The sequence below is a fragment of the Dermacentor albipictus genome, unplaced genomic scaffold (genome assembly GCF_038994185.2).
Source record: "Dermacentor albipictus isolate Rhodes 1998 colony unplaced genomic scaffold, USDA_Dalb.pri_finalv2 scaffold_16, whole genome shotgun sequence".
In the NCBI taxonomy this organism is placed as follows: domain Eukaryota; kingdom Metazoa; phylum Arthropoda; class Arachnida; order Ixodida; family Ixodidae; genus Dermacentor; species Dermacentor albipictus.
Window position 1 is genome coordinate 7,991,291 of NW_027225570.1, and position 19,541 is coordinate 8,010,831.

The 19,541-nt window shown below is 49.6% G+C and overlaps 2 protein-coding genes across 5 annotated transcripts in view; one reads left to right on the forward strand and one right to left on the reverse strand.

Annotated features, from left to right (window-relative positions):
- The first annotated feature begins 267 nt into the window (after positions 1–267).
- The window catches only part of LOC139051955 (uncharacterized), a 30,874-nt gene continuing 11,600 nt past the window's right edge, over positions 268–19,541 (forward strand). Inside the window, exon 1 of the mRNA XM_070529007.1 lies at positions 268–389. The gene's annotated coding sequence lies outside the window, so the exon portion shown is untranslated. The remainder of the gene's footprint in view (positions 390–19,541) is intronic.
- Positions 10,832–19,541, reverse strand: part of LOC135901681 (12S rRNA N(4)-cytidine methyltransferase METTL15) — a 101,632-nt gene continuing 92,922 nt past the window's right edge. For all 4 annotated transcript variants that reach the window (XM_065431526.1, XM_065431525.1, XM_065431523.1 and 1 more), the window contains one exon: positions 10,832–11,143. In XM_065431526.1, the coding sequence (XP_065287598.1) occupies positions 10,937–11,143 (207 nt within the window). In that variant the 3' untranslated portion in view covers positions 10,832–10,936. The remainder of the gene's footprint in view (positions 11,144–19,541) is intronic.

Genomic DNA, 19,541 nt, shown 5'->3' on the forward strand with positions numbered 1-19,541 from the left:
GGAACCGACGAAGGGGTAGTCCGCTTTGGGTTCCGTTGCTGTGGCTTGGCTTTGGCTTGTGACCCTGGCCGCGCGCGCCGGTCGCGCGACCCCGGAGACACGCGGGCGTCGCGCGCGCGTGCGTTGGTTGCTTCGGAGGCTATTACTAGCCTTCGTCGTCTGCTTGGCGTTCCTCTTTCGGTGTCGACCACGGCTGGAAGCGCGATACGCGTTCGAAGAAGTGACGGATAATGAGTTGCACCGCCCTTGCTGGCGTTCTAAGTAAACCTTTTGCAGGCTACGCTATCAAATGTAGGGGACTCAGGTGCAAGCGTACGAGTGGCCATTCCACGCAGAGGAAGGAATATTGCGCGTTGCGGTTCATCGCCACTGGCCTGCAGCTCCCAGAGGTAGGTCGGACGTGAAGCATTCATCGGAATGACCTAGATCTCTGCTGCCGACACCGTCCACAAAGTTGCTCTCACAATTACTGTGTTGGCCGGTTGAAGGGCTGGGTCAGCTTTCCCGTGACCTCAGCTTCAAAGCCAATGCCAAGGAGATATTTGCATGGTGAGATCGAATTCTCAGTGCTATCGCCAGCGTGAATAGCTTGCAGATCGCCGTTCAGCAGTCAGAAGGGTTCAACCTAGGCTGGTTCAGCACTTCCATCGTTCGGCTGATAAAACTATACAGTCAGGACGGGAAGATATTGTGGAGATCTCTTATTTGCATGGGTGCCTTTTTTTCTCTGGTTCGGGAGTGCCGCACTTTGTTACTCAATTTTACGGCACAGCGCGCACCGTCAGCACCACACTATTCGATTTCACTTCGCTCAAGCAATGCAGGGCCCGTGTATCGTAATTTTCGATTTCAAGTTCCATTGCTTTTATCACGCGACGTGCCGTGGGGCTTATCGCAGGGACAGCGGCAGCGCGGCGGCGAGCGAGTCATGTCCGAGCCGATGACGAAGGGCGAAAAAAGATCGAAAATTGATATAGTCGGCTAGTAAAGGTGTCCCTAAGAACCAGTTCGCGGTTTTGTCGCGCTCGCTACTTGAGAAGTGCCGGCAGTGCGTTCCTGTTGCGTGCACCCTGCGAGCTCCTGGTAGCAGACGACATAGCGCTGCGCTCTGCCAACTCATTTACGCTTGCGATACCGCCTGTCGGCTGAGAATAAAAAAGAATGACATTAATAAATTACTTCTGCATTGCGTAAACGCCCGGCACCACACGTTTATACTTCAGAACTTGGCGTATAATATTAAATTTATATTTTACATTTGTTTAGCAAGCAGAAACATTCTGCAATTCCTCGATTAGCTCGTCATATAGTGACGTACACTTCAGAGGTGGCACCCTCTCATTTATTGGTCGCGTCCTCCCCTTCTTGCACCGCCGGCTTGGGAGTGGCACATCAAGTGACGTAAGTGGTGAAGCGAACGGTTCGTATTCCGAACCGTTATAAGATTCGGCCCCAGAATTTTTCGATGGCTTGAATGAATTTCTCGGCTCCCATGTAAATGAAAACACAAGACTAATAATGGCTGGTGACTTTAATTTCATCATCATCATCAGTGGAAGGAATGAAAATACCACAGGAAGATCTACGTTGGGTAAAGGAGCCGTCAGTAAATGTGTGCTTCGTAGAGGAGTACTTAACGCTCAAGGTGTAAGACACTTCCATTGAATATGGCACAGTAACTCGAATACTGCAAGTTTTTTAGAAGTTAGAAGGGCCACAGTGAGGTCTGTGACCCAAGGAGAACATCATCATCATCATCAGCCTGGTTACGCCCACTGCATGTCAAAGGCCTCTCCCATATTTCTCCAACCACCCCGGTCATGTACTAATTGTGGCCATGCCGTCCCTGCAAAATTCCTAATCTCATCCGCCCACCTAACTTTCTGCCGTCCCCTGCTACGCTTCCCTTCCCTTGGAATCCAGTCCGTAACCCTTAATCACCATCGGTTATCTTCCCTCCTCATTACATGTCCGGCCCATGCCCATTTCTTTTTCTTGATTTCTACTAAGATGTCATTAACTCGCGTTTGTTCCCACACAATCTGCTCTTTTCTTATCCCTTAACGTTACACCTATCATTCTTCTTTCCATAGCTCGTTGCGTCGTCCTCAATTTGAGTAGAACCCTTTTCGTAAGCCTCCAGGTTTCTGCCCCGTAGGTGAGTACTGGTAAGACACAGCTATTATATACTTTTCTCTTGAGGGATAATGGCAACCTGCTGTTCATGATCTGAGAATGCCTGCCAAATGCACCCCAGCCAATTCTTATTCTTCTGATTATTTCCGTCTCATGATCCGGATCCGCCGTCACTACCTGCCCTAAGTAGATGTATTCCCTTACGACTTCCAGTGCCTCGCTGCCTATTGTAAATTGACCACTTGCAGAAGTACGACTGCGCATGCGCCAAGACCGGCCGCGGGGCGGCGCTTCGTGAGCGTCGTCTCCGTGGTTGGAAAGCAAACTGCGCTGCTCGGGCGTGACACGCCGGCCAACTGAGTCGCTTTCGGTAGCACGAGCTATTATTATGAAAATGGAAATAGTAATTTCTTCAGATTTCCGCCCGCGAAGGTTAAAAGTGGAGACGTTTGTGGACGGCAGCGGTGAAGCGGTCGAACCCGGACGGCACGCCATGGCAACTAACAGTGCATTCTAGGATCTGTGGCTTATGCAGGCGACTTCTATTTCCTTGTCATTTCCTGCCAGTTCTGCAACGCTGAACAGAAGGCCAGCGACGTGCTGGCAGGGCTCGCTGAGGCTGTAAAATATAAAGAATGCAGTTTTCCTTCGCGCTCGTCACTGAGTGACCCTGAGTATATGCGAGTACGATTAAGCGATTTGTGAAAAACGGCGCAAACAGATGCGGCCAGTCTATGTACGTCATGTCATTTGTGAGACTGCGCTCGTCTTCTCTTTTTCCGCACATGTCAGTTGTGTTGCGCTCTCTTCCAACATGACTTCGAACCAATTCGTCAAACTATCTGCCTTGATGAGTATTCGCGAGTGAGCGGGAGCGTACTGGCCTGTGGACGCACAAGCTGCCCATATTTAAGCTAATGTAACATATAATAAAATAGGTTGGCGTGAGCTTTGAGGAATTAGCGCTCGCAAAAACAGACTGAATAACCTACCGCGTACATATAGCGCATTCGAAATTTGGGATACGACTTCGTAAACCACAAGCATGCAACACAGCAGTTTGGCGAAACAGCACGAGATGAATATCAAATTTGCAAGCTAGAACGTGTACATCTGTTGCTCCATGCAACAACTAAGAGTTCGAGGAATGCGACAGGCATAAAGCACTCATCCGGCCACGCATTCACAGTGCTCTCCGGCAATGTCGCGAATGGCTTTTGTGTACCATGCTGTAACCACGTAGATGCCCGATTTCATGGATGGCGTGTACGTAGCTCCTATGAGGCCAAGTGGAAGGTCCACGGTGTTTCAGTTCAGTTTTATGTGCTTAACTTAACCCTATTTTTTAAAGCCCATCGGCGGTGTGCCTGACAAACGGACGAAGTGTTGGCATGAAGATAACCCCACGCATTGTCGCTCATTATCCAGTGCTCTGAGAAGTCAGCTGTCCGTCCCATTTGCAAAAACGGCAAGAGAATGAAGTCCTCTTCAATCATATTTAAGGCAGGTCATATATGGCAACTACCAAAGAATGTCGACGCTTTCACAAAACGTGAAAGAAGCTCTGCAAACACAACGTCGCCACTCGATGCCGCCGTACCAAAGCAAGGCTGGAGCCGGGATGTTTTCCAACCAAGCGGCGAGGCGCAAGCTTCCCGTTTTTCGCGCTAGGTGGCGCTCCGACTTCTGCAAGTGGTCAATTGCTGTCCTCTTCCGAGACTGTTAAGCATTTCTTTAGTTTTCTGCAGATTAATTTTTAGACCCACTCTTCTGCTTTGCCTCTCCAGGTCAGTGAGCATGCATTGCAGTTGGTCCCCTGAGTTACTAAGCAAGGCAATATCATCAGCGAATCGCAAGTTACTAAGGTATTCCCCATTAACTTTTATTCCCATTTCTTCCCAATCCAGGTCTCTGAACACCTCCTGTAAACACGCTGTGAAGAGCATAGGAGAGATCGTATCTCCCTGCCTGACGCCTTTCTTTATTGGGATCTTGTTGCTTTCCTTATGGAGGACTACGGTGCCTGTGGAGCCGCTATAGATATCTTTCAGTATTTTTACATACGGCTCGTCTACACCCTGATTCCGTAATGCCTCCATGACTGCTGAGGTTTCGACAGAATCAAATGCTTTCTCGCAATCAATGAAAGCTATATATAAGGGTTGGTTATATTCCGCACATTTCTCTATAACCTGATTGATAGTGTGAATATGGTCTATTGTTGAGTAGCCTTTACGGAATCCTGCCTGGTCCTTTGGTTGACAGAAGTCTAAGGTGTTCCTGATTCTATTTGCGATTACCTTAGTAAATACTTTGTAGGCAACAGACATCAAGCTGATTGGTCTATAATTTTTCAAGTCTTTGGCGTCCCCTTTCTTATGGATTAGGTTTATGTTAGCGTTTTTCCAAGACTCCGGTACGCTCGACGTTATGAGGCATTGCGTATACAGGGTGGCCAGTTTCTCTAGAACAATCTGCCCACCATCTTTCAACAAATCTGCTGTTACCTGATCCTCCCCAGCTGCCTTCCCCTTTGCATATCTCCCAAGACTTTCTTTACTTCTTCCGGCGTTACCTGTGGGATTCCGAATTCCTCTAGACTATTTTCTCTTCCATTATCGTCGTGGGTGCCACTGGTACTGCATAAATCTCTATAGAACTCCTCAGCCACTTGTACTATCTCATCCATATTAGTAATGATATTGCCGGCTTTGTCTCTTAACGCATACATCTGATTCTTGCCAATTCCTAGTTTCTTTTTCACTGTTTTTAGGCTTCCTCCGTTCCTGAGAGCATGTTCAATTCTATCCATATTATACTTCCTTATGTCAGCTGTCTTACGCTTGTTGATTAACTTCGAAAGTTCTGCCAGTTCTATTCTAGCTGTAGGGTTAGAGGCTTTCATACATTGGCGTTTCTTGATCAGATCTTTCGTCTCCTGCGATAGTTTACTGGTATCCTGCCTAACGGAGTTACCACCGACTTCCATTGCACACTCCTTAATGATGCCCACAAGATTGTCGTTCATTGCTTCAACACTAAAGTCCTCTTCCTGAGTTAAAGCCGAATACCTGTTCTGTAGCTTGATCTGGAATTCCTCCATTTTCCCTCTTACCGCTAACTCATTAATCGGCTTCTTATGTGCCAGTTTCTTGCGTTCCCTCCTCAGGTCTAGGCTAATTCGAGTTCTTACCACCCTGTGGTCACTGCAGTGCACCTTGCCGAGCACGTCCACATCTTGTAAGGTGCCAGGGTTAGCGAAGAGTATGAAGTCTATTTCATTTCTAGTCTCGCCGTTCGGGCTCCTCCACGTCCACTTTCGGCTATCCCGCTTGCGGAAGAAGGTATTCATTATCCTCATATTATTCTGTTCCGCAAACTCTACTAATAACTCTCCCCTGATATTCCTAGTGCCTATGCCATATTCCCCCACTGCCTTGTCTCCACCCTGCTTCTTGCCTACCTTGGCATTAAAGTCGCCCTTTAGTATAGTGTATTTAGTTTTCACTCTACCCATCGCCGATTCCACGTCTTCATAGAAGCTTTCGACTTCCTGGTCATCATGACTGTATGTAGGGGCGTAGACCTGTACAATCTTAATTTTCTACATTAAGTTTCACAACAAGACCTGCCACGCTCTCGTTAATGCTATAGAATTCCTGTATGTTACCAGCTATATATTCTTATTAATCAAGAATCCGACGCCTCGTTCTCTCCGCTAAGCCCCGGTAGCAAAGGACGTGCCCGCTTTTTAGCACTGTATATGCTTCTTTTGTCCTCCTAACTTCACTGAGCCCTATGATATCCCATTTACTGCCCTCTAATTCCTCCAATAGCACTGCTAGACTCGCCTCACTAGATAACGTTCTAGCGTTAAACGTTGCCAGGTTCATATTCCAATGGCGGCCTGTCCGGAGCCAGTGATTCTTAGCACCCTCTGCTGCGTCGCAGGTCTGCAGTTATGTAATGAGCGATAATGTGTTCGAGTCTTTTACAGCATGTGGATGTCAACGAAATGAGACGAAAGCTTTCAATGCTAAGGCGCGATCACCCTTCTTGTGGACTGCAATGACACGAGCCACAGGCCAGTCATCAGGTAAAGTTGCTGTGCTCATGGATAAAGAAAACACAGCTGTTAAGATGTGTGCAACAGGCTCAATGTAACGGCGAAGAAAAGAATTTGGTATGCCATCCGCCCCCCCCCCAGAAGATTTTTCTTTATCATTAAGCAATAAGGAAAACACGCCTTCAAAAGATATGAAGTCTGATACTTGGCACGGAGAAGAAGAAGCCTCCATGGCTCTATCAGCGCGGGTGAACACAGAATGGAAATATTCATTAATTATGTTAGATATCGCCTGAGTATCTGTGATCACAATGTCGCGTTGCCTTATTTCTTGCAAATGTGTGTTCCCACTGCCAAGATATCGCCAAAATTTATCGAGACTGGCTTTTATGTAATTCAGCAAAGTATTAGAAAAATATTTTTGTTGGGCAAAAGACAATGCGTCTGAAAGCTGGACTTGCAGGTGGCTAATAAATTCAGGGTTTTTGTTCCGGCGCTTTGTGGCGCGTTTTAACGTGCGTTTTATATGTATAATTTTTCTGTGAATACATGGGTTTTTTCGTTGTGGTTTAATACATATAGACGGCACGAATGCATCAATGCAGTATTTAACGCAGGTCACAAACGCATGCCACAGTGCAGTAACATCAGTTTTTGGTAAGTTGTCGACCAGCTTCCAAAGTTCATCAAGGATAGTTTGATCATTGGCATTAATAGTCTTTAGCAATTTTGCTGGGCTTAACGTGCTTCCTTTCACAACTATCAGGCCTACTACTGACCAGCACAAGCTTGCGGTCAGATATGCCCTCCTCCACTCGGACGTTGAGCTCTGTCATATTTTTGCTAAGAAATACAATATGCAGAATTGAACTAATACAACAGATAAGTATCTTTGTCAGGCGGCTCGACTGATAACTGTCGGACGTTTAAGGACGCTTAAGATTCACCTTCAAGAGTGGAACGCGATAGCGTTCCCGTCGACCCGCCAAGGGGTGTAAGACCATGCGCTACAGCGCAGCGATCACTTACGAGGCGCCCCGCATCGGACTCTGCATCCGCTAATCACGCGGTGAGCGCGAGCAACGCAGCGTTCGGCGCGGCAACGAAACGTGCGCCTGAGCAAGCGGAACGAACCAAAGAACTCGGTGTCTCGGAAGGAGAAACGATCTACGCCAGGCAAACGTCGTGATCGACACGGACAACCGGGCCGCGACGCGCCATGAAGGCCGACGCGATCATGGGGCTGACGCCTCGATGGGATCGTTCTCTATCTCGCTTGGGGGCACTACGCAGACGCATGACTCCTCGGAAGCAGCTCGGCACACATCGCAGGGGACGCTTTCCCACCAGACGCGCTACGACGCAGCGACACGTCAGAGGCGCCCCGCATCGGACGCTGCACCTAGGAATCGCGCTGTGAGCGGAAAAAGGAGCCGCGTCGCCTAAACACGAGGATTTGAGTGACGCACGCTGGACGTTGGAAGGGGAGAAAGCGAGAAAAACTTATTAAACGCAAGGGTAATGGGGCATTCTCGCACCGGTCCCCGCACGGCCCGAAGTGGAGAAGCGGGCGAGTGGCGCATCACGTGTCGGGGATGCGCCGCACATTGCGAGGAGGGGGTCTTCTGTGTTTGCCGCAAGATGGCTCTGCGTGTGCGCAGAGCGGAGAAGGAATGTAGCGGAAACGTACTTCGCTATCGTGTAACTGCGACTTATGCGACTGCGACTTCTGTAATGGCGTTTTTCACTGGTCGATTCGGAGCAGGATTTCTTGCTCCGTGGCAACGAATCCGAATTTCACTGGTCGATCTGGAGCGGGTTCGCGCGTTCCACTGGTCGTTTCGGATCAACTCGCTCCGCGCCGGATCGCTCTCACTTGCTCCGCCGCCGAGGCGCGGATTCGGGCGGAAATAGCTCGCGTCACTTCCGTCTTCAAGCGAAATCGGTACCCGGTTGGTACGCATAACATTGTGTTGCTTCGCAAAATGGCTGCGTTCGGTGCTGCTGCAGCGCTCGCGTTTAGCGATGAGAGCGCGGACGACAGCGATTACGAAGCGACGCAGGTGCTGTACGAAGACTTCTATGCACGTTGTCCATGCACATTCCTTGCGGGCGCGACATGGAAATGACGGACTATGCGATTGCCACGGTCAAATTACACACGGGGGACAGCCAGTTTGGTTGCCGTGGAAACGTACAGAACGGAAGTCAGGCATGGTTTTCGGAACCGGTTCGTGCGACGTGTACGCAGACTTCCTGTGTGATCCACCGCGGAGCGTTTTTGCGCTCCGCTGGCCGATTCGGATTTGTGAAACCCGAGCGCTCGCTCGAGGATTTCGGCGGCCGCACCAGATCGACCAGTGAAAAACGCCATAAGTTACAGGCTCATAATTACCGATATACACCGCAGTAGAACTTTCGACGGCACGTTTCTAAGGCAACACCGCATTCACTAGACGCGCTTTTGTACCACTTTGAAGCAGCGAACTCGTGGCTGAGTGGTAGCGTCTCCGTCTCACACTCCAGAGACCCTGGTTCGATTCCCATTCAACCCATCTTGCAAGTTCTTTATTTATGAAGTGTCTCCCGGGATTTATCGCTCACGGTCAACGCCGCTGACACCGGCTTTTCTGTGACACGAGCTCCTCAACGCTGTCGCGTTAAAAAGTGCAAATTTGCCTGTGCTTATGCGGATGCGAGCTGCTGTCGCGATAGCGCAAGCATAAACTTGTCACCACCTGCCGTCATCTGCAGCGTTTCAGGGAGGGCTGCCATGTGTTGCTCGAACAGGCAACTTCCCTCCCTGAAATGCTGCTTTCTGCAGATGATCGGCGGCGACACAAGTTTATGCTTGTGCCATCGCGGTAGCAGCTCACATCCCCATAAGTACTTTTCGTACTTTACAAAATTTGCACTTTTTCCTAAAAACCAGGCGAATTCCTAGCCAAGTGTTACACTAAACGAAGTCAATGCCAAAACACAACTGTTCTACAAAATTAGATTACAAACAGTGCAGCGTTGTGAGTAAAACCTTTTTTCAAACACCCGCAGCGAAATATTCAGGACCCTGTATAATTCGAATTTTTGTAGCATCCCTGCAGAATTTGAATTAACGAGCTTTTACTGTATACAACACCTGCTCGAGTGCTCTTAAAAGGCCAGTACATAGCCTCTTATATGATGTGGGTGGCTGTGAATGGTGGGTCTTGTCAGTACTAGCCGATGTGCGGGGTTTGACGTTTCTCAATATCCGTCTACTTCGGACATGGAGCAGTATAGACCTTTGCTTGCCTTTTTCATGGGTATGGTGAAAAATAATCTGATGCTATATCCATTAAAAACAGATGTGATGTCATTTTTGTTCTCAAAGGCACGAAACTAGTTTTGGTGGCCTGCCACTGGAGCTGTATTTTCAAAGGCCCCGCAATTCAACTCGATGGGTGTTTCAAGCTTTCAGCGTGGTCAGCAAAAAGTCAGCCGAACGGGTGTCCAAACTGCACCCCTGCCTTCGTGCTTAAGGATATCCCATATCGACTCCCTGTCGACATTGTTGTAGGCTCCCTTAATATCTAGAAATGCTATCTGTAACGGTCTATTCTGTGCTACTGAAATCTCTATGCACCGAGCTGAAACAAAAAAAAATATCTTCTAATTAAGCGTCTGCCTGATCTGCATCCATTCTGCAGTTCCCCCAGTACATCATTTGTATCTGCCTATTTCGACAGTTCGAATTTTACGGCTTGCTCACCATCTTATGTAGCACCGACATTAGTGTTAAAATTATGGGGTTTTACGTGCCAAAACCACTTCCTGATTATGAGGCACGCCGTAGTGGAGGACTCCGGAAATTTCGACCACCTGGGGTTCTTTAACGTGCACCTAAATCTAAATACACGGGTGTTTTCGCATTTCGCCCCCATCGAAATGCGACCGCTGTGGCCGGGATTTGATCCCGCGACCTCGTGCTCAGCAGCCCAACACCATAGCCACTGAGCAACCACGGCGGGTACCGACATTACTGTAATAGGCCTGTATGAGCTCGTCCTATTTTATCACCTTTGCCTTTATAGATGAAGTTCATCTTGCTTTCACAGCCTCCAACCAGAATTTTCTTCACTTTAATCACTTGTTGAATGGCATTAGTCAGAAATGTCTTGCTATTTGGACCGAGGATTTTGATTACCTGTATTAGGATTTCATCGGGTCCTGCAGCAGCGTTGTAAGGAAAATTCCCTTCTGCTCTTTCACTGTCAAACAAATTGTTGTGTTTTGGGTGTGCACACACAGTGATAGATCTTCTTTGCCATTATGCTTTCTCACTGTTTTTGTCATGTTTAGGAGGGTTTTTGGAATTTTTTCAGGGTTCAGTCTCGAAGTAAGGCACAGCAGTTAGAAAATAGTGCTCACCTTCGTGTCTTCATTAAACATTACACTTCACAGAAAAATGATTCAACACCAACCAGCCCAATCAGGTATAGTAAGCTCTCATTACAAACCACGCGAGGACACAGGTTGTGCACTGGCACAGGACTGGCCCAGCCTATCTTGCAAGAAACACACCCACCCTAGGGAGCGAGTCAACTCTGCTAGCTCCGACTTAACAGGAAGCCGTGAAAAGTCACGTAAAACTTGACAATTACGAGTCTGCTGTACGGCTTTTAATGATCCTGAAGATGCAAGAAATGAGGTGAAGCTTTCATGAACAGAATTGATTGGTGCTTGACATGGCTTGCGTCAATCGATGACCGTCCTCTCGGCGACACGGAGCTTGGCCGAGCGGCTCCGTGGATTGCGTTCCAGCTCCGTTCTCGATGGCAGCTGGAGTGGACCCAGTGGCTGCCAGTAGCACTGCCGCTCGGACACCATTTCCTCCGCACTGTGCCACACGGCCGCATTGCGGAAGCGCTGGGCTATGTCGACTGGCTCACTCACATCCACACCCTGAATGGGACACAGAAAAAGCAGCACACGTGGGAATAAATAATGCACAGAAGCCTGTACAGTAAACTCATACTAGCATAGCTCAAAATACTGGCTGACAGATTTTCATGGCACGGTGACCTCCCATAAGCATGGTATATTTTTCACACATTATGTCTGAAAACTTTTCCTAACCAGCCCCAGATATCATGAAACTGATGGATCGTGCAAGGTCACTATACTGATGAGCAAGCCCCGCTGCACGTGAACCGTAACACTCAGCACATCACCGACATGAAAAATGATTGAATAAAAACGTCTCTCAATTCACGGATACAGGATCTGCAGGGACAGTAAGAGTGCTGCGTTGACGAAAGAGAACAAGCCTCATTCACGCTTGTATGCATGGATTTTGTCATCCAAGCCATCTAGTTAGCCAATTCTGTAATACCACCTTTAGCTTGTGATACAGAACTTCACAATTCGGTAGGTAGCAGCGAACAATGAACATCCTTTACTCCTCAGAACATTTTGCAAAATAGGATCCTTATTGTTGAGAAGGTTGAGCATCGCCTTCATTGCCAAAGTGCATAGCAGATTCTCTAAGCTTCTGCATTTGCAAAAACTTCGTCCCTGAAGTTACTGGAGGAGTTTTTGGAGGTTGCTCCACCCACAAGACATAAGGTAAGCATTCTGAAGATTCTGCATGCACAATGGCTGCATCATAAAATGGCCATGTGCCAGGCAAGGTTGCCACCTTTGTCAAGGAAAAAAATTTGGCAGACAACTTTAGTTGTTGATGTAATGTAAAGCACTGCATGAATCAATGCAGCGCAAGATGCCCATATGTGCCGAGCAGGTGGGTCCCAAGCAGCCCCTTTACATGGCTTGTCGATTTGCTATTCAGGACTCCAAGTAATCGCTCGCCCCCTAGCGGCCGCGCCAAGAACTGGCCACTCCAGGTTCAGGCTTGAAGTGAAAGAGGGTTTCCTATCGCAGCATGCCCTGAATGCCCCATAGTTCTGAAATTGCCGTGATGCTACGATGCACAAGCCCCCTCCCCCAAAAGAACAAAATATACGGATGTCTAAAGACTTTTGCTGTGCACCATTATTCATGTCATCGCGGTGGAAAGACAGCAATGTATAATTTCATCGTTTCCCGAAAGAAGCAGATGACGCACATTAGAGAGCGACGCGTATAAGAAACTTACACATTGGCCAAAGGTGATGGACACACTGCTGGTTCGTTTGAAACATCTCACTCGGGACGAATTCTTTCTTCCCAGCAAGTATACCATTGCTTTCTTTTTATATATTTTAAATATCACGTGGGCATTTCAAATCACGGAGCTTACTTTCATTTAGGCAGGCGCATTAATAAATTATAGTGAAGTACACGGAAGCTTCATTTGGTTTTGTTATTTTAGCGTTCTCCATCCGCATTAGCTTTACTAATGCTTTAGGCAGCAGAAACTTTCTCGCTAATCTGCTTCTGTCCACAGGCATGGCAGCAGGAATGAAAACTAGCTCAGAAGGTCTGAAGTTAATCATGACACATGTTATATGCTTCTTACATGCGTCTTGCTGTTTCTTTTATGTTGACCGGGTGGCTTTGGTCCACGGCATTTTATCTCAAGTGTTATATGCGCTATAGGCGTGCTCTGTTTACTAGATCGCGCAGATATACGGGTATTTAAGCAGGAAGTTCTTCGAAAATAAAACCAGTTGTTAGAAAGCGCCCGTCCTTGTGTTGCTCCTCTTCTTTGTCCCTATTTGTTCGCATACAAAAAGTTTTTTTTTTAAATTAATGTGTATTTAGCTCATGAAAGCAGAACAGATGTTACTGCATTGACGATGGTGGCACAGGCGTATTCCGACGATGTGTCAAGAACGTCGGGTAGGAGTGTCGAATGGCAGCGTGGGGTTTCCGTACAAGAGATAAGATGGAGAAAAACCTGCAGGGTCATATCGGGAGGAACTATAAGCAAATGTTACGAAGAGCAGAGTGACGTCCCAGTCACGATGGTCAGCAGAAACATGCATAGCAAGCATGTCTTTTAGGATGCTCTGTAAGGCAGTTGGTCTGAGGGTGGTACACCGTTCTCAACTTGTGCCTTGTAGCGCAGAAATGCAAGAGGTCTTGGACAACCTTTGATATGAAATAGCAGCCCTGGTCTGTGAGGAGTCGTTGAGGAGCGCCATGGTCTCGTATCGTGTCTTCGAGGAGGAAGTCGGCGACGTCATTTGCACAGCTAGTTGAAAGAACCCAAGGGATTGCAGACCTGGTTGTGTAGTTGGTAGCAACTGCTATCCACTAATTTCTGCGTGAAGATAGCAAGAAAAGGCCAAGAAGGTCAAGACCAACCCTAAAAAATGGCTCCAGTGGTACGCCAAGGGGTTGAATGCGATCAAGGCACTCGTCCTGTCGTCTTTGTCTGTGTCCCTGTTATTTGTGCTAGTCTTTTGATTAAAGGTTGAAGGCGGCCAGCTCGGAGTAGTGCTGGTTTCTTGTGGCGGTAGCATTGTTCACAGGAAGCGACGTAGCGGCAGAAGGAATGGTAAATACCGGGCCAAAAGAAGGGATGCTGAACACGGTCATACGTCCGAGAGACTCAGAGGTGACCTGCGGTAAGAACATTGTGTGAGGAAAGTTTGACACATATGAGTGGGAATAACCAAGAGCAGTTCAGGAACGTCAGTGTGCATGTTGTAACGGTACAAGATGCCGTCCTGGAGTGCAAACATATGCAGAGAAGGGGAAGGTGTCTCACAAGTTAGCCAAAGAATGAGGTCTCACAAGTATGGGTCAGGGCGTTGCTTATCTCCGTTGTTCTGACATGCACTAAACAAAAGCATGCAGGTAGACTCGCAGCTGCGGTAGGTCTACTGGATGGTGCAACAAACAATCAGTGTCGGCAACTCTTATGCACAACTGTGCATGAGTACTTTTGGAGTTGTAGGGCCCACCAACCAAGACATCCAGTAGGATCCTTTAGAATTGAAAGCCAGCATAAGGCATGACGGTCAGTGATAACTGGGAATGGCCAGCTGTACAAGTAGGGGCAAAATTTACCCACTGCTCAAATGAGAAGGCACTTGGATTCAGTAATGGAGTAATTGCACTCTGCGTGGGACAGAAGACGGCTAGCATACGCAACAGCATGGTCGCAACCTTGCTAATCCTGAGCCAAAACAGCGCCGATAACGTGACTGCTAGCATCGGTGCGAACTTCCGTTGAAGCGGTCAGATCAAAATGAGTGAGAACTGGCGGTAAAGTGAACCACACGGTAAGCTCAGTGACTGCAGTAGCTTGCTCTGGACTCTAGACAAAATCTGCGCCTTTGTTGAAAAGTTCTGTGAGAGGACCAGCAACGTTAGCAAAATTGTGTACGAACCCGCGGAAGTATAAGCAGAGGCCCACAAAGCTTCGAACATCGTTGGCACAGGTCGGCACGGGGAAATTCTTGACTGTGCGAACTTTCTTGGGATCGGGGCAGACACCGTAAGAATCGAAGAGGTGTCCGAGCACAGTAAGTTGCCAGTGGCTGAAGTCCAGGGAAAACACGGGGAAGGCTTAAGATGGAAATTCAAGACGATGAGCAAAACGGGAATAAGGTGAAAGCAGGAGCCAACGTTTCGACAAGTGGACTTGTCTTCTTCAAGGCCTTGAAGAAAACAAGTCCACTTGTCGAAACGTTGGCTCCTGTTTTCACCTTGTTCTCGTTTTGCTCATCGTCAGTGGCTGAAGTAACATTTTAGTGAATTGAGCTGACGCCCAGCCTTGCAGAAAACAAAGCATTGTTGAAAGGTGACAGAGGTGTGTGGCAAAAGTTGGTGAAAATACGAGCGAGGTAGCACAGGCAGCATATCATATTGACACGTGTATTTATATTTATCGGGCGACCAGGTTTCACCGCCTAACAAATCTTATCACACAGCGCGGGACGCGCTTGCATGTATCCGAAGTTTCTGGAAAGTTATCGATGCTTCTATCCGCAGTCTGTTGTTGCCGAACCTTGTGTTATCTGATTTATTCGCCTGACGCGAAAGATGTAGAACTTTATGGAAGGCACGCGGGTCCCAACGATTAGTCTGGAACATTCGACGATTGTGTATAAAAGCCGACGCGCTTGAACCGCTGATGAGATTTTTCGACGATCGCCGACCGTGTTCGCCGCTATCGTTGTGCTATAAGTGTAGCCTGTTTTGTGGGCACAGGTTCGCCCAATAAAGGTTAGTTTTGTCTATCACAGTATTGCTACTGTGTTCTTCACGTCACCACCACGTGACATCTGGTGGAGGTGCTGGGTGGTCCATGTACCGGACGCCCCCGACAAGCCGTGATCCAAGCCCGGAACGCAAAGACAACACCAACGCAGTCCCGGACCATCGAGCAAGCCGCCGTCTTCAACAACTTCCCCCGGAGCTCGGACTTTTGCCCGAGACGACCAGAAAGATTGCCACCAAGTCCACCCCAATGGCAGCCCCAGCATCCCCTGTCGTGCTGCAGCAGCCCAGGGAGCCCCCCACGTTCCGCGGTTCAACATTCGAGGACCCGGAAACCTGGCTCGAGACGTACGAGAGGGTCGCTGCATTTAACAGCTGGAACAGCGACGACAAACTGCGACATGTCTTCTTCGCATTGGAAGACGCTGCCAGGACGTGGTTCGAGAACAGAGAAGCCACGTTAACGACCTGGGACCTTTTCCGAAGCGGCTTCCTGAAGACATTCACAAGCGTCGTACGACGAGAACGAGCCCAAGCACTACTGGAAACCCGAGTGCAGCTGCCCAACGAGACCACCACGATTTTTACAGAAGAAATGCGCCGCCTATTCCGCCACGCCGACCCGGAAATGTCCGAGGAAAAGAAAGTCCGGCTACTAATGCGTGGTGTTAAGGAGGAACTTTTCGCCGGTATGGTACGAAACCCACCGAAGACTGTCGACGAGTTTCTTCGCGAGGCCACTAGCATCGAGAAGACACTCGAGATGCGAAACCGGCAATTCGACCGCCGCACCAACGCTACAAACTATGCCGGAGTTCAATCACTGGCCTCCGAAGACCTGCGCGAGGCTATCAGGGCAGTCATACGAGAGGAGCTTCAGAAGATCTTCCCTTCGTCGCAACCTCAAGTGGCCTCGATCGCTGACATCGTCAAAGATGAGGTTCAGCGGTCGCTTGGAGTTCCGGAGATGCAACCTCAATTACCCCAACCCGAAGCGATGACCTACGCCGCCGTCGTACGCCGTCAAGGCCCTCCTCAGCGACCGCGCCAGGGCCCTGTAACGCCGCAATTCCGTCGACCACCGCCGCCGCCGCCGACAGCGCGCCCACCCGTCGCCCAGCGGAGCTACCCGAGGAAGACCGACGTTTGGCGCGCTCCTGACCACCGCCCGCTCTGCTACCATTGCGGGGAAGCGGGTCACGTCTACCGACGATGTCCATACCGGGAAATGGGACTGCGAGGTTTCGCCGTCAACGCTCCGCGCCCGCAGCAAGGTGAACGCCCTCGCGATATCGCTGACTACCTCGCGGCTACTCAGTGGAGCTCTCGACGACCGTCGCGTTCACCATCACCAGGCCGCTACCTGTCGCCGCAGCGCCGACCATACACTGGCCCAGCTCGGGGCCGGTCAGCGAGCCCATATCCGGAAAACTAAAAGCAGCAACCGATGGAGGTGCGGTTGCTGTCCGTCGAACTGTCGAAGATCCTCCGCCGCCGACGAAGACGCCGAAGAAACTACGTCGACGACATAACGACACGCCGCCGTCCCGACGAAGTCTGGAAGGAAAGAATGCGACGACGAAAGACGACCTGACGACGTCACATACCAGCCACAAGTCAACGCGACGCAGTCGTGATCCGACGCCAAGACCGAACTGTAATGCAAGACAAAGAGCCACCGACCTCGACGTGCTTCTCGACGGCCACGCAGTCACTGCCTTAGTCGACACAGGGGCTGATTACTCCGTCATGAGTGGACACATCGCCGCCCAGTTGAAGAAAGTTAAGACTACGTGGGAAGGCCCTCAAATTCGTACCGCCGGAGGACACCTCATAACGCCGACTGGACTGTGCACGGCAAGAATTACCATTCACGACCGGACTTACCCTGTCACCTTCGTTATCCTCCAACAGTGTTCACGAGACGTCATTCTCGGCATGGACTTCCTCAACCAACACGGCGCAGTCATCGACCTGAAGTCGAAGTCAATAACTCTGTCGGAAGACCATGCGATACCGTCGGAGAACCCTCGTACTCACCACGCCTTGAGTGTGCTCGAAGATCAAGTGAGCATCCCGCCTCGCTCCAGCATTGTTATTTCGGTCGGCACCGAAACACCCGCTGACGTAGAAGGTGTCATCGAAGGCGACCAACGTCTACTGCTAGACCGTGAAATTTGCGTCGCAAGAGGGATCGCTCGACTGCACGGAGGAAACACGAAAGTGTTGCTGACAAACTTCAGCCAGGAGTTCAAGCACATCAACAAGGGCACGACGATCGCATACATCGAGGAAATTCTGGAAAACAGCAATGCGTTTGTCCTCTCGGAATCCGCCGAATCTACCCCGACGACCATGGTTGCCGAACCAGACTACGACATTAATCCAAGTCTCCCCGTGATTAAGCAACAGCAGCTCAGAAGTCTGCTCCGGCGATACAAAGGCTGCTTTTCGACGTCATCGAGGATTCGACAAACACCAGTCGCCAAGCATCGCATAATCACCGAGGAGTACGCTCGACCACTTCGCCAGAGCCCTTACCGAGTTTCCCCGCGAGAACGTGAAGCTATAAGAGAACAAGTCGATGAAATGCTGCGCGACGACATCATCCAGCCGTCGAAAAGCCCGTGGGCATCTCCTGTTGTGCTGGTGAAGAAAAAGGACGGAACCCTTCGTTTCTGCGTCGATTATCGTCGTCTGAACAAGATCACGAAGAAGGACGTATACCCTCTCCCACGGATAGACGACGCATTGGATCGGCTCTGCAACGCTAAATACTTCTCCTCGATGGACCTCAAGTCTGGCTATTGGCAAATAGAAGTCGACGAAAGAGATCGTGAAAAGACCGCCTTCATCACCCCAGACGGCCTCTACGAGTTCAAGGTTATGCCATTTGGACTGTGCTCGGCGCCTGCAACGTTCCAGCGCGTGATGGACACGGTTTTAGCAGGATTGAAGTGGCAGACCTGTCTCGTTTACTTGGATGACGTCGTTGTATTCGCCGAAAGTTTTGACGATCACCTTAGGCGGCTTGCCACAGTTCTAGAGGCCATCAAGTCATCAGGGCTCACTCTGAAGCCAGAAAAATGCCGCTTCGCTTACGATGAGCTTCTATTCCTAGGCCACGTCATCAGCAAATCCGGAGTACGCCCCGACCCGCAGAAAACAGCTGCCATTGCAAAGTTTCCGCAGCCCACCGACAAGAAGGCAGTGCGTAGATTTCTTGGCATGTGTGCCTACTACAGGCGATTTGTCAAGGATTTTTCACGCATCGCTGAGCCGCTGACACAGCTAACTAAATGTGACGTCGAGTTCAAGTGGGAAACGCCACAGGGCGACGCATTTCAAGAACTCAAACGACGCATGCAGTCGCCGCCCGTACTTGCGCACTTCGACGAGCACGCCGATACCGAAATACACACTGACGCCAGTAGCCTAGGCCTCGGTGCCGTCCTAGTCCAGAGAAAAGATGGACATGAACACGTGATAGCTTACGCTAGCCGATCATTGTCAAAAGCAGAAGGCAATTATTCTACAACCGAAAAGGAATGCCTCGCCATCGTTTGGGCCACAGCGAAATTTCGCCCTTACCTATATGGCAGGCCATTCAAGGTGGTCAGCGATCATCATGCGTTGTGTTGGCTAGCCAACCTAAAAGACCCTTCAGGACGGCTGGCACGGTGGAGCCTCAGGCTACAAGAATACGACATCACTGTAACCTACAAGTCCGGAAGAAAACACTCAGATGCCGATTGCCTATCCCGCGCCCCCATTGACCCGCCGCCGCAAGATGACGAGGATGACGACGCCTTCCTTGGAATAATAAGCGCGGAAGACTTCGCCGAACAGCAACGAGGTGACTCGGAGCTAAAAGCCCTAATCGAGCATTTGGAAGGGCACACCGACGTTGTCCCAAGGGCATTTAAGCGTGGAATATCTTCGTTCACGCTTCAAAACAACCTACTCGTGAAGAAGAACTTCTCACCAGTCCGCGCCAACTACCTTCTTGTTGTTCCGTCGGCGCTACGTCCAGAAGTACTGCACGCCCTACATGACGATCCGACCGCTGGGCACCTCGGTTTCTCCCGGACGCTATCGAGGATACAAGAAAGGTATTACTGGCCGCGCCTAACCGCCGATGTCGCCCGTTACGTCAAGACATGCCGCGACTGTCAGCGACGCAAGACAC